Source organism: Mustela lutreola, chromosome 7 (genome assembly GCF_030435805.1).
Source record: "Mustela lutreola isolate mMusLut2 chromosome 7, mMusLut2.pri, whole genome shotgun sequence".
In the NCBI taxonomy this organism is placed as follows: Eukaryota; Metazoa; Chordata; class Mammalia; order Carnivora; family Mustelidae; genus Mustela; species Mustela lutreola.
In genome coordinates this window covers 54779273-54795480 of record NC_081296.1, presented here as the reverse complement: position 1 = coordinate 54795480, position 16208 = coordinate 54779273, and the positions used below count along the sequence as shown (strand labels likewise).

The window sequence follows — 16208 nt, the reverse complement described above, 5'->3', positions numbered from 1 at the left end:
AACATAAAACTGAGTATTAATGGATGTTTACCCCTCTGAATCAAACCAAATATTCTTCTAATCACTGTGAAAATATTTTGTTTTTGCCATTATGTTCTAACACAGGCCAATGTAAACAATATAAACAGTAATACTCTAAAAAAAATCCAAAACAATAATACTCAAAACAATTTTATTATTCTAAATAAAATAATATTAAAGAACTGAAGGAAAATATATTGCCTCTGAATGAACATAAGATATTTTAATCCAGAATAACTTGTCCTCTTGACTTTCGTAATTGTAAATTTGATAGCTGAGAAACACAAAGAGTGACACAGTGTACAAATAAGATACTTCAAAGTACATTTCTAACACATGGTACTCAATATACTATGAAGATTGTAATTTACTGTGCCCCATTCTTTATTGATATGGGTCAATAATATATGCGGCTAAGAATCTCCTGGGTTAACTCAGTATTTGAGATTCTCCTTTTCATTAAAACAAAATCAGAAATAAACACAAACACATATACATACAAAACAATGACTAACTAGAACACAACAGAAATATTTTTAAATTACTTTCTAAAGTTAAGTAGTGTCTATGGAGTCTATATTAAACATGCAATATATATTTTTGTAATTGGGGGGAAATGGGAGAATATATTAAATATCCAAGTCATTTATTGACCATAGAGATCAAAATGGGGGTGGAAACAATAAAGGGAAGGACAACTCTTTCCTCCCTACTCTATCATAAGCCACTTTTTATGATGGTATACCTTGGTTGTTATCTGAATGATAAAATGATTAAAATTCACTGAATCAGAGTGAAATAAAAGACTCTATCTACTGTATTTAAATAAACTAGAGAGGTAATAAATGTTTACTGAGCAACTACCATATAACAAATTCACAGATAGCTATTATGGGAATATACAGATAAATACAGCAGAACCTTTCCACTTTGAGGAACTAACAACAAAATGTTACAAGAACACGCAAGAAAGTGAACTCAATTCTGGGTGGGGGAAGGAACAGATAGATATAGGGGAAATCTTAGACTCATGGAAAAGGTTTTAAAAAGTATGTAAGTCTAAAAACAACAAACAGGATTTTAATTATAGGCAAAAATAATCAACCACCTTCATCTCACTATCCTTCTAGTTAACTATGGAAAATGAAAGGAACTCTCTTTAATATGTGGTTCCAAAATGAAGGACCTTAAAATTACTCACTGTTCAAGAAATAACAAAATGAGTTTAAGAGGGGCGCCTGGGTGGCTCAGTGGGTTAAGCCGCTGCCTTCGGCTCAGGTCATGATCTCAGGGTCTTGGGATCAAGTCCTGCATCGGGCTCTTTGCTCAGCAGGAAGCCTGCTTCCCTCTCTCTCTCTCTGCCTGCCTCTCCATCTACTTGTGATCTCTCTCTGTCAAATAAATAAATAAAATCTTAAAAAAAAAAAAGAGTTTAAGAATGGGTAACAATTACCTAATAAAATTGGGGATACCAAAACTATTGTGATTTTGGTTAGAAACATGAACCATACAGCAGAAAACCATTCAGTTACATAAGAACATCTTAAAATCCATTTAAATCTAATGGTTAAGGCCAAAGTGGGGGAGGGATGAAAAATTAAATTTACTTGTCACATTCTGGACGCAAGTGATAATGTAATGAACTAGCTGGCTATAGGTCACAACTAATTCTTAAGAGGATATAATGATTTTAAATATATATATATGTTTAGGTTATATATATGTTCAGGTTATAATGATTTTAAATATATATATATATATATGTTTAGAGACAAAGAGAACGCCAGAAGCCATTTAATTTTTCAGGAAATACCATTTTCCTACATTTAAAACAAATGATCTACCAGCAAAAGTAATCCTTTAGAAAACTGAATTCCATGATAAAGTAGTCACTTGATTATTTAATGAAGGGGAAGTAGTCTTTTAGTAACATTAAAGCATCTTATAGATTTTTTTTTATTTTGTTCTTTGCCAAACAGGGCTTTAAAAGATGTTCATCCCAAACTCTGCAAATTACTCAAAATCTTTCAATAAGTCTTTCTCAGATTTACTGAACATTCCCACCCCTATATATTTAATGAATCAATAAACATCCACAAATTACTTTCTGGTAAGACTGTTTTATGCATAACTAAAATGATGACTTTTAATTCTATGACAAAAATGAGAAATTAGAAATCTATTTATAAAGCACCAAGCAATTCTAAATTAACATCTATTCATTATGTGTACACAACAAACAATAGATTTATTCAATAAAAACTAGTATTCAGATCAAATTATACTTCAAATGTACAATTTTTATTATGTGTGGTAACTGTTCTATAAAGTCACCAAAACAATGAATTAGTGAATACTGAACCACTGCTCCTTGGGAATACACAGGGCTAGGTTCCTGCAAGCCCTGATCACATTTTTATCAACTAATCACTATGTAATCTTGTTTTAGATGTGTTTCTGTTCAAGGACACCTTACTTAATACAGAATTCACTTATTACTTAATAATAATTTTATTTATTTAATAATACAATTCATTAACACTGACCTCAGAGCCAACAGCACTAATTCATGCCTGAACAAAACTGAATACATATGTTACTTTTTTCTCCATTGGGTGCATCAGAGCCTTTTCGCATTCAGAGCACTAGACAGAGCTTCAGCACTATGGTTAGCTGCTATTTAAAACTGAAATCACCAACAAAAAGCACAAAAATGCAAAAAACAAGGCATTAAATAGAGAACAAAAGAGGACATGTCCTTGCAGTATGAGAGCTGAAAACAAGAAAGCAAGAGTCACCTTATGGGAAAGTTCAAGTCAGAAGACTCAGATTTTTCACCATTCCACGCATGTCCATAAATAATCATGAAACTTTTGTAATGATTTTAGAATTACAAATAAATTTGAGATAGCAGACATTCACAAACACAAAATATGCAAATAACAAGAACTGACAGTACAAAGAAAGCCTAATTAAATAAATCTGATGGGAAATATTTTAGTACTTCAACCCAATTTTATAAATACAAGGGTTTACTTAATGGTCATCAAAGATGGGGAAAAAACTTTATAGCATTATTTTTGAATTATCACACAAAAACAGCAGACTGAAGTAATTTATAAGTTTCCAGATAAAGAATAAAGATGGGAAAATGACTTAAAATTTACTGCCTAGGAATGCCTCAGTGGCTCAGACAGTTAAGCGTCTGCCTTCAGCTCGGGTCATGACCCCAGAGTCCTGGGATCAAGCCCCGCATCCGGCTCCCTGCTCAGGGAGGGTCTGGTTCTCCCTTTCCCTCTATGTTCTTTCTCTTTCTCAAGTAAATAAAATCTTAAAAATAAAAAAAAAAAGCAGTAAAATATAAAATGTAAATTATGATAGGAAAGTTAAGCTAAAAAGGCATGAAAAGACCATCAGTGTAGATGATTAGAAATTAACACTTAAATATATTCAAGGAAAGTACCTAAGTGAAATAAAAATTGACTTAAAATTCTCTAAATTCTAATTTGTTTAAACTATTATCAAGTATAACCATAATCTGTGTCCAGTTTGCATTTCTACTCTTTATAACAAAATTTAGATACATATTTAAACATCATCTATTCACACTGGTACCTGAGATTTATATTACAGAAAATGAAAACAGCAAGATACATTAATTAAAACCAGAAGAGAATTTGAGAACAGGGAATGAAATTTTTAAAAAGCCACCAACATCTTTTTTCCTTTTATATTTCAGATGATGTTCACTAGAGCACAGTTTTTGGCAGCAAAAAATAAGAAAAATTTGTCTTTTAATAGAGGAGTGATTTAAATCATGTAACAGTATATAGTTTAATACGAAATGAGCTAGAAAATATGTGTGTGTGCATATATAAGTATATACATCTCATATATTGTGTGCATGTGTGTATACACGGCCTTCAGTGAAAAAGGAGAAAGAAGACATACAAGGAGAGATGTCTACATTAGGGGGAAAAAAGGCAAGTCACAGAATAGGGTATAAAATAAGATTCCTTCTTGAAAAGCAAGAAATGTTAACTTGTTTATATATGCACACGCATTAAATTACTAATGAGAAAGGGACTTCAACACTTTCATTTTTTATAATGAGCATGTGTAAGTTTTATAAGCATAGGTTCTTGACAAGTGTTAAGTTACATCTTGTTATATACCTTGTTATAGCTATTTTAAAAATAATATAATGTGGTATAAAATTCATGTTGTTTAAAAATGATTCCTATAAACTTAATTTATTCAGGTAAATCCTGTTAAATTAAAAACAAACATATTTCCACATTCAAAGAATTTCAGTATATTCTCAAAATTTAACACTAACCAATCCTCCAAGCTGTAATGTTTACTGATTTATAACAAGGGTTAGAAAACTTTTTCTGTAAAGGTCAGATAGTAAATATTTTAGGCTTTGCAGACAAACATGGTCTCTACTACATATTATTCTTTTTGTTCTTGTCTTCGGTTTTTTTTGCAACCCTTTGGGAATATAAACAGACAGAGAGATGTGCGTGCGCACAAGTTAGCTTATTAGATCATAAAAAACAGACCACAGGCTGAATCTGCCTTGCTGGCCACAGTTTGTCAACCACTAATTTATGATAATAAACCAGCACCTTGACATCTGATATTTAAAATACATCTTGACAAAGGTATCAGAAATCACAATAGTCAGTTTTATTCTACATTAAATAAAGCAAGGCAGTACTGAAGAAATTAAAATTACAGATCAGTTAATATACTTAATTTCTATTAATATCCCAAATATTAATCAAACGATGATAAAAACACAGTAAATAAATTTCAATATTATAAACCATGATCATGTGTGCACCTAAAAGCACACATATCCACTTGAAAAGTCAGCTGAAACTGAAATACTACACATCAAAGCTCAAATCTTTTATAATAATTAAAACCATTAACTCATTTAAATAATCAAAACTATTCAGTCATTTGTTTTAGATGTCATCAACTCCTGAAAATTAAGTATTAAATTCAGAGGCTGGTAGTATTACTACATTTTACTTTTTTAATTTGTAAAGGTTACTGTAAAATACTAATCAACAATCTAAAATATTACACTTTAATAAAAGTTTATGTTCTTGGAAACTTTTTAGTATTTACTGGGTCAGCAACCATCACTGGAAACTTGACTCTACTTTTTCTTTGCCTAAAAGACAGCTTATATTTGATTTTGTTTAAAACTGAAAGACACTTATTGTAATCTGAATGCTACTATCAAAGAATTGCACTACTATTCACCATGAATAATAAACTAGGTCAAACTGAATATCTCCCCACCCCCACACCCAAGTAACCAAATAACCATTATAGAATAATCTTACCTAGACTGGTGGGTTTTATCAGTTCATCCAGTAAATCATAAAATGGTAATTTTTGAAGTTTTATATCCGGATGAACTGGGTGAAGAGCTGATGTAAGATGTGGGAGTTCCAGTTCATGTTTAGGTCCCAGAAGAGAAACAGGGAGTAACGGTGATGATGCAGGGTGACCATCATAAGTGAGTTGTGGAATGGTAGATGGAGACAAAGTTGCTGGCATAGGACTTGAATGAACATTGGGGATGGACAAGTCCGCAGGCGTCATGATTTTCTGAGGGAACCTCCGCCTATAGAGTTCTTTAATTTTCATTTGTACAGCAGGACTGCAGCCAGCCTTTAGCAAATGCAGGGCTTTTGTGAGAAGTTCGTGTTTGCGTCCGTGCTTGTTTCTCCCAGCGTAGCCCAACAGTACTTGGAGTTCAGAAACTCTAAGGCTCATAACCATTTGCTTAGAGACAAAACAAAATGTAAAGTGTTAGTATTCCAAGAGTATAATTCACAATATTAAACCCTTTCCCCTCATGGTCTGCTTTAAAGGCCAGCTCAGTTACAATCAATTCTAGTTATTTCCAGCTTAAAATAAGTAATGGAAAAAATTTTAAAATTAATATTCATAAATTCAGTGACTTCTACCCATGGTTATGAAAAATGTAAGATGAAGTATACACCAGTCAGAACCATGTCTCACCTCACTGCCCTATTTCAATGCAACTGTCAGGTATTCATTCATCAAGAGCCTCCTGAGTCATCAAGAGAGTGCTGACTGCTATGCAGATGGCAAAACGTAACGATGAGGCTTCAAGAACATTTGTTTTCTTGGGGTAAAAGTATATAAGTATATACGAAACACATAAATGCCTACCTCAAACGTCAGATGCAAGCAGGGTATAAATAACATATTACCAGGTATTACATTCTATGCTGACCCTGGAATTTGTAGGACTTAAAAACTATATATCCTTTTTGACCCCGTATTTACCAAATATACTTGGTATTTTCATATGGTTGTCACTAAATCTTATTATCTCCACAAGCTATTATCCCCTTCCTTCTTTATACATGAAGAAACTATGTAGTTAAGAAAGGTCAAATAACTTACCTAAGGCCACATAGCTACAAAGTCGCAGTCAGGATTCAAATCCAGATATGTAGGATTCTAAAGTCCACGCTCTTTTCACTAAAGCTTTAGGAAAAGGACAGAGCTGGAAACATAATATTGACTCACTCCACTAGCAAGGCCAGGCTAAAAAGTATAGGAATTCAATCCACATGCCATAATGTGGAAGGTTGTAATTTTAAAAATCTGTTTAGGGGCACCTGGGTGGCTCAGTGGGTTAAAGCCTCTGCCTTCGGCTCAGGTCATGATCCCAGGTCCTGGGATGGAGCCCCGCATCGGGCTCTCTGCTGAGCGGGAAGCCTGCTTCCTTCTCCCTCTCTCTCTGCCTGCCTCTCTGCCTACTTGTGATCTCTGTCAAGTAAAATAAATAAAATCTTTAAAAAAAAAAAAAATCTGTTTAACTCTTTGTTCCCAAACTTGTTTGGTCACTTTCTCCTTTTTCTCCCATTACTAAGAGACTACCAACAAGAAATGCCCAACTATACCAACCCTCTCATCTTAAAGTGGAAGAAAATGGAATCCAGAGAGAAGAAATGGTTTACCCAAGATCATACAGTATTAACAGCAGAATCCTGACTTGACCACCACCGACAGGGAGATGCTAGGGTAGAAGACACATGTAAGCTTACCACTGGCTCTCTATTTCCCCCACTGTTTTATCCCCTCATCTCAGGCCTAACAGCAATACACAAAAGATAAACTGCCTTTCCTAACTCACTGCCACTACCTGAGAGGCCACCCCACCCTAGCCAATCCTCTGGAAGCTATTTTAAGAGTGCAAACAAAGTAAATTTAAAAATCAAATAGTGAGAAAACAGTGTATAAAGACTTTATATCAAATATATCTGGCTATCAAACATATATGTGCCTTTACCCTACTTCTCTGGCCTGAAAAATACTGTTTCCTCAATTTCTAGCTTTTCTCAGCCTTAGTCCAATTAGGCCTGGCAATATTAATGACTCTCACTACTTTTACTGGTCACTTTGCATACATTTATTTAGCACTTGTCTTGCCTTTTTTATAAATTTCTATTTGGACAAGTGAGTCCATGACCAGTTTGAGGTCTTCCAGGGCACATACCAATGTCACCATTATCATCTAACACTAGGGCCTGACAACAGTAGAAACACATCAAATGACTGGACAATGAATAAAGAAATGAATGAAAGAATGAAATAAACAAGTCACACCAAAGGGTGGGGTAGAATCTACAATGGTAAGTTATACATATAACTACAATACAAATGCAAATGAACTCCCAAACTCTTATGTTCACTAAAAGGCAAAGAAATACTATAGGCCTTACAAATAAAGCCTCCCCCAAATCCTATAAATGCTTCTCTTTTTTAGATATGATCAGAGATTAATTACTAACTATAATATCAGCAAGCTATCAATTTCTCCCTACTATCCAAAATGTCCTAAGAATACAAGAGTTTTAAAGATTTTTTTATTACTTATTTTAAAAGGAACTGGGACTTCAACTATAAGTAAGCTTCTGCATTTGGAGAAATAACAGAAATTATGATTCAAAGATTATCAGTTAAAAGTAAGTTTAGATTGGCACTGGTCAAATGTACTTCATTTTAAAGAGAACACAGTATAAATTTTAGAAAGAGAACAATGTCTTCCCACTTCAACTGCATTCTCCTAGGTCAAACACAAATAAACTTGAATTCAGTGATTATCAAAGGCTTTTTCCCCAATGAGTTTTTGTCCTGACTCTACAGGTATAAGGATGCAGCACAGATGTATTATTTTATGTTATATGGAAGTACACACTGGCAATTCACATAAAATAAAACCTCTTGTGTGACAGTCAAAAGAATAAAGTTGATGACATAAGCATAAGTTTTGTTTTTGTTTTTTCAGGATGTGTAATTATCATTGACAATTATGCAGCAAGTATTGTCCTCATTCTACAGACAGGAAAACTGAGGCCTACGCAGGTTAAGAAATTTGTTGAATATTATACAACTGCTCCAAATATTATGCTGTTACACTTCCAATTAGGAAAGAGAAAAACGTTTTAAAAGACTAATTGATTAAACATTCAATCTCCATTTCAAGCACCAAAATTTTGGCTTTAAAAAAATTGGTGCTTCAGGGATGCCTGGGTGGCTCAGTTGGTTAAGTGGCTGCCTTCAGCTCAGGTCATGATCCCAGCGTCCTGGGATTGAGTCCCATATCGGGCTCCTTGGTCAGCAGGGAGCCTGCTTCTCCCTCTGCCTCTGCCTGCCTCTCTGCCTGTTTGTGATATCTCTCTTTCTCTCTCTCTGACAAATAAATAAAATCTTTAAAAAAAAAAAAAAAAGGGTGATTCAGATAAGAATGCATCTGGATTCAAATTAACCACTGCACCTTAAAATCAGGTTTAGTGAAAGATGGAGTACTATCCACAGCTGTAACTGGAGCAGCTGCTGCATACTCTCAAGGACTGTAATAAGCATGCTGTATTTTTAAAAAATAAATAAAAGGGGCCAGGAAACACAAACATCTGAAGCATCACTCAACCGAAAAGTTTCAGAGAAGCATGGAGCAGTCAATTCACAATGCAAAGTGTTGACAACACAGAGGAAAACTAAACACTTATATATGAGATGTTGAAGAGCAATATATTTTAATCCATCATGTGTTTAAAAATCTCCATTTGTTAGCACCACAACAAAATGAATATTTATAACTAAGGATAACATCAACCACTGCTACTACTAGAAATCATTATCTCCTCAAATAGCATTCTGGCGACTATATCTCCAAATGATAGAGTTGTCAGAACCCCAGGAAATTCAGAATGCCTGAGAGATGTATATACACTGTACGGAAAGCATTCTGTGAAGGGCATCTTTTTAAAATTAATTTTTTTAATCAAGCATACATGCACACAGTTTAAAAAGTCAACTAGTGTGACCAGAAAACACAGATCCCCTCCCCACCCTCACTTTTCACATTCCTAGGGCAAACTCTTTAAAGTCTTTTTGGCTATTTTTTATGGCATTTTTCACTATATTCTATACAGCAGGTCTATGTGTTACTAAAATTTTTCCTTCTAGGAAAAAAATGACTTATTGGGCTCTGTGTTATCTCTACCCCCATATCCCCTCACAATTTTTGTTTGAATCAGTTGTCGTTTACATTATTATTACAGCTGTAAATAATATCATGATTACTCTTCCATTCTGTAGAACTTTGGCTTTCCTTAGTTAATCACTGCACCATTTGTGCATTTGCTTTGTTTTCTAGGTAACTACTAATTCATCTGATAAAACTGATAAACTGTAACTGATAAAAGTGTAACTTTTAACATATTCAAATATATCAGGTAAAACTGTTTTCATTTCTTTCTTAAATACATGCCTTCTGGAGCCCTCTATCAGTTTCCAATTTGGACTGCTTGCTCTCTAGACCTGGTACACAACTATGGTCATAGAATTTCCCTTCAACATATCTTTGTAATTTCCCCATCCCTCTTCCATACTGCATCCCATTTCACTGATCTCACTTTTTCCTTAGTTTTCTCTTTTTAGTATTTTCTCCATTAGCTTCCTAAGAAGGGACTGGAAGCTACATTTTTAATTCTTTACGTTGTCCAAAAATATATCCATTTACCCATACTTCATAACTGAGTTTGGCTCAGTATTTGAATTCTAGACAGGAAAGCATGTTTTGTCAGAATTTTAACAGCCTTTCCTTACTGTCTTCTAGCTTCCAGTGTTGCTGTTAAGAAGCCTGGCATCATCCTGATCCCCAATCCTTCACAGTCGCCTGTATATCCCCCTAAGGGAGCGTATATAGAAGTTTCTTGGGGCACCTGCATGGTTCAGTCAGTGAATTGTCTGCCTTAGGCTGAGGTCATGATCTCAGGGTCCTGGGATCCAGCTCTGCAGCAGGCTCTGTGCTCTGCAGGGAGTCTGCTTTTCCTCCCTCTGCTCATGCTCCCGCACTCGCTCGCTCGCGTTCTCTCTCTTATAAATAAATAAAAGCTTTAAAAAAAAAAAAAAAGCTTCTTCCTACGTGCTTTGCAGTTTTACAGTGTTGCATCTTAGGGCTGGGTTGGTTTTCTGTGGGGTTTTGTTTTTGCTTTAATTGTATGAACCTGGTAATTGCTGTCTTTTAAATTTAGAGATGCACATTTCTTGTGTGCCTATTATTTAGGTACTGGTCTTAGACCAACTGTCCAATTTTCCTTTACTCTATCTTTTCTCTTCTCTTGCATTTTACATCTTCTGCATTTCGCGGTTTCCTGAGAGATTTCCTCAACTTGATCTTCTAACATTTCTACTAAAATTTTCATTCCCATAAGCTCTGTTCTGTTTGTTACATACCTTTTTTTCTTTTCTTTTCCCCCTACATCTTGCTTTTAGTTTTCATGAATGGAGTATCTTACTTCCTCTCTGATGATATATATAAATTGGGTATTTGGTGGTGTTATTGTCTTCCGCTGTCTGCAGCGTCTCTGCAACCTCTGGATTCTTTTTCACTACCTGCTTCGGTCTCTGCATTTCCCACTTGTTTTCCTCAAATGACAAGGGATTTCTGGCTGTACATTTACATTTAAAAGATATTTAAAAATACTTTAAAAACATAATCAAATGATCTGTGTGAGTGAGCAGATTGGGGGTACTTCATTCTAGGATGATCAGGCAGGAATTTGGCTATTTTGAGGACTCCTTTTTTTCTTTTTACTAATTACTTTTGAAAGAGGAATCCTCCAATGTTCTGCTTTGGCAGTATGACCAGCTTCTAGTGTTCTCAGGATAATGGGGAGAGAGAAGAGGGTGGTCTTCACCATTCAGAAATTAGACATTTCAATTTAATCCCCCTTTCAGATATGTAAAATTTTACACACACACACACACACACACACACACACGCACGCACACATGTGCGTGCGTGTGTGTGTGTGTGTGTGTGTGAAAACAACTATGCCAACCACAGGGGCAGGAACCACATTTTGAGAAAGATAAATACAGACAATATTCAAGCAGTATCAACAAGTACTACAGACAGAGTGCTTTTTGCAATTAAACAAAATGTGCCAGTATTACTGTTCTTTATTTATGACCTTACATTAAAGGTCATACCTAAAATTGTGAATTAAGAATTAGGTCCTTCCTGCTGAGCAACATAATTACTTTCATTCACACATCCCACTGCAGTACTTTAGAGGATTAGTCATAATAAAGCAGACTCTATATTATGACTATCTGGTATCAATTTATAACCAACAGTAAACCAAAATGAATTCTGAACATAGAAAAACTGGGCATTTAACAATGTCATTATATTTCATTTATACTTTTACTTTCTATCCACAACAGCAATCATCAAAAATTCTATAACTGCATACATTAAAGCCTGTACAACAAAAATATTTTATTATTTTTAAAGTCAGATGCTTCATCAATGAAAATGACTTCTGCATCATTTCTAATATCTCCATTTGAAATAGTTAATAAGCATCTGTTAGATTAGTAATTTGTCACTACTCAGTTCAACCAGAAAACCTAGTTAGACAGTTTCTACAAAAGGAGCAAGTCAGGTTGGTTATCTCTATAATCTCATTCAACCCAATTTCTCATTTTTTAATTTATTTCACAATATAAGATAACTGAAAAGTGACCTCTAGAGCCTACTCCCCTAGTCGATCTTCTCTGTCTTCTCCTGGTCTCTATTTCATCATACCAGCTGCATTTAGTCACACATAATGACAAAATATGGAGATCCCACTCTCCTTTATGCAGAGTATAAACCTAGGACTGTTACATTAGTGCACCATGGCGTCAATTTGTGACAGATAATTTAAACACCATAACCATTTACGTACTACTACATTTCATGAAACATCTGGATGTATCCTTCAAAAGGCTCCTTCCAGATGATAACTTGGTTATTAAAAATAACAAACCTAACTCAGAACATTTTAAAACTTGGACAAAATACTTTTTCTAATATAAAAGTTTAGAGTGTAAAATTCTAACACACTGCCAAACTTCTTATGCAGAGGTAGGAAAATATTACTTTTATTTAAGTAAAAGGCTGTTCTGCACACAGATGTTCAATAAATGCTTTCTGGATCAGTGCACAGCCCCTAAATGAATATGAAGAGAAAGGGAATACAGGAACATTGAACACATACAGAGAAGCTAGTCTTCAGAGATGGACATACATGATCATCATATTAATTTGATTCTCAAAAGTCATTGAACACCTACTATGTGCTAGGTACATATAAAACATAATATGGTACCAGTACACAAAGAATTTGGATTCCAGTACCAACTTGACCACTAAATTACTGAAACACAATCTTTCACAGGGTCTGTTTCCTCACATCAAAAAATGAGGCATTAACTAGAGGTTCCCAAAGGCTCCTTAAAATTTCAAAGCTCTACAATGCTATAACTCTATTAAATGAAATCTTTCTTCTCATTCTTCTACCCTTCCATAGTTAAGGAAATACAAACAATCTGTAAAGTCAGTGAATCTAGGTTACTAAGATTTTCAATCAAAATTTTAAGTGTTGGGGCGCATGGATGGCTCAGTGGGTTAAAACCTCTGCCTTCGGCTCAGGTCATGATCTTAGAATCCTAGGATTGAGCCCCGCATCAGGCTCTCTGCTCAGCGGGGAGCCTGCTTCCCTTCCTCTCTCTCTCTGTCTGCCTCTCTGCCTACTTGTGATCTCTGTCAAATAAATAAAATCTTTAAAAAAAAAAAAAGTTTAAGTGTCATTTACCTGAGCTGACAGAATAAATATAATGATAAATCCAATATAAGTTACATGTTTACAACATGCCAACCATATACCAATTATAGTAAACATGATTACACAAAAAGACACATGATTACCCAAAAGACACACCATTGTTATTCCCACTGCATGGATAAGAAAACCGATGCAAAACCTGAAGTCAAACACTAAGTGATAGAGACAGAGCTCGAATGTGACCTGACTCCAGAGCCTAAGCTCATAAACACTAACCAAGAGAAGTGTCTTATCACAACTCTCAGCCAGAGCAGAATATGTGTTACTCTAGGACAGGGGGGCACTAAATGTCATGAGGAATTTAGACTACACAGAGTATATGTGCTGCCGAAGCGAGCACTAGACTACACAGAGTAAACAAGCATATTTTGAGGCAGTGAAAATGTGATAAAAATAATGTTTAAGGCTATCCAAGTAGCTACCTGTAGGACAAATGAAACAAAAGATATTAAGAAATTAAGGATTTCTAGCAAAAACATATGGCAACAAGAATTATTTATCTACATATAGGGGAAGCAGAAAATGTAATGGTCAACGTAAAAGAGACAGAACCAAGAAATACTGCAAAGAAAACTGCTGATCACACGCAATATTCTAGCTACAGATGCCTCTTTTTACAATTAGTACCGTACGTGATCATGAAAACAACTACCATTCACTTTTAAAATAAAACTTAGCATTTAAATATAATAAGCAGGGCTTGATGAAATTTTAATTCTATTGAATTATGAAAGTGAGGATTCTCTTCCAAACTCTCCCAACCAAAAACAAGCAAAACACTGCATGTGCAACTGGGAGATACCGTCTCATCTAATTTAAGTTTCAGACAAGACAAGAAGCTATGAAAGAAACAGTATACTCTATCTGAGAGAAAGTTAAGACACTTAAAAGAAAGAAAAGACAAGTATGAACAAAACAAAAAGTGAAGGGGAAAAACACATTCTATAACTAAACAGAAAGTCTTTAAATCATAGCCGTCTGAGTCCCAGAAAAGAGATTAGGTGAAGCCCTAGAGGGAAATTATCAAGGGAACTATTTCCGAGTAACAGGTGTAACCCACACAAGGTTACAGAGCTAGGAAGTAATGCAGTCCAATTCAAAAGTCAGATGCCAAAGTCCACACAACTCTCCAAAGTACTGACAATGATAGATACTATTAAATATAACTGGAAAATGATGGTTTTTGGAAATAGGAGATTCACAACATCAAATAAAACTATGGAAATCTTCTTGTCCAACACTACATCTAATATATGAAGTTTTACTGTAACCTCCTTAATTGATAGTCTCCCAGCCTCTACTGAAACTCTTCTAAGACTTCACAACCTAATCTTAAAGTGACCTACCTTACTGAAAAGCTCTATGAATCCAAACCCAAAGGTTCTAAAATTTTGTCTATTCTTTAAATGTGTTAAGACGTCTCTTTTCCTTCAACAGGCTTGTTTTCTAGACCCCTTCCCATCCTTATCACTGTTCTCTGGAGCATTTAACAGTCCACTGTACTCAGAGTGAGTGAAATAATCCAGATAGTGGCCTAATCTTGAATACTGCAGTATTACCACCTCTCTTATTATGAACACAGTCCAAATAAGGCATTCGCGATTTAGGGCTAATTGGTTTGTTTTACCTGTGCAAGGGGAAGGATGTGGTATGTGTTATGTTTTTGTTTCAGCAATGAGGGGGAGGTACATCACGTCATATAGTTGCTCATACTAAGCTTAAAGTGAACTAAAACCTTTAACTGATTTTTTTATGTGAACTGCTTTTAGGTTAAAATTCTTCATGCTTTATTACAAATTTTTTTTTAAGATTTTATTTATTTATTTGGCAGACACAGAGAGAGCTCAAGCAGTGGGAGCAGCAGGCTAAGGGAGAGAGAAGCAGGCTCCCCACCGAGCAGGGAGCCCAATGTGGGGCTTGATCCCAGGACCCTGGGATCAGGACCTGAGGTGAAGGCAGATGCTTAACTGACTGAGCCACCCAGGTGCCCCTTACAAATTTTTTTTTAAATTTAAAAGTAGAACTTTATATTAGGTTCTGTTAAACTTCACTTTTTTTTTTCCAGTTCATCACTCCAGCCTTTCAAAACCCCTCTGGAGAAGTACACTCTCCACTCTCTACTGCAGCACATATATGGTATTATAAATTGCTTATTTTCTGATCTATGTCCTCCCCAAGACTTTGAGCTTTTCAAGGACAATGACTTATCTCCATATCACCTATGCTAGCATAGGTGACAGGTACTATACCTGACACTTGGTGACAGGTATAGTACCTGACACTTGGTAACTGCCCAGGAGATGATGACAAACTAACTCCCTTTGATTCCGTAATCTAACGTACTCTTCCCAGGCCACCTACAAAATCCGAAATATTCATACAGGTCATCCTTAAAACTTGGGATATAACAGAGTCAAGACTACGGGAACTTGTGGCACATCGTAAGAGATGCCTCTTCAGATAACAATAAAGTTTAAGATTACACATAGCACTGCTCAACTACTTAGGATGCAGATGACTATTTTCCCCCAATATTCCCTAACCTTAATATACCCTATCTGGGATGCCCAAGAAAAATAATTAAAGCTATCAACTATCGTATTTCAATCCTGATTTACAGACTTGCTTTTCAGAGAAAAATAAACTTAGTTAAGATGTACACACATTTTCTAAAAGCCTTTTGGGGGGGGCATGTTCTGAGGGTTAAGCATCTTTCTTTGGCTCAGGTCATGATCCCAGGTCCTGGGATCTAGCCAACAAAGGCCTTCCTGCTCAGTGGGGAGTCTACTTTTTCCCTCTCCCTCTGCGCCTGCCCCCCCCTTCTCGCTCTCTCAAATTTAAAAAAAAAAAAAAAAAAATCATTGGGGGGAAAAAAGAAAGCCTTGAGAATGGGATGCCTGGCTGGCTCAGTCAAAACAAATGGCTCTTGATCTTGGGGTCATA

General features: G+C 35.3%; 1 protein-coding gene across 2 annotated transcripts in view; it reads right to left on the bottom strand.

Moving 5' to 3' along the window:
• The window catches only part of PIAS1 (protein inhibitor of activated STAT 1), a 124021-nt gene that overhangs the window by 84928 nt on the left and 22885 nt on the right, over positions 1-16208 (bottom strand). Inside the window, exons 1-2 of one of the 2 annotated variants that reach the window (XM_059180920.1) lie at positions 6481-6502; positions 5385-5829 (exon numbers count right to left, since the gene is read on the bottom strand). In XM_059180920.1, the coding sequence (XP_059036903.1) occupies positions 5385-5826 (442 nt within the window). In that variant the 5' untranslated portion in view covers positions 5827-5829; positions 6481-6502. Of the gene's footprint in view, positions 1-5384; positions 5830-6480; positions 6503-16208 lie in introns of those variants that run through there. The other variant, XM_059180919.1, reaches the window with a different exon arrangement.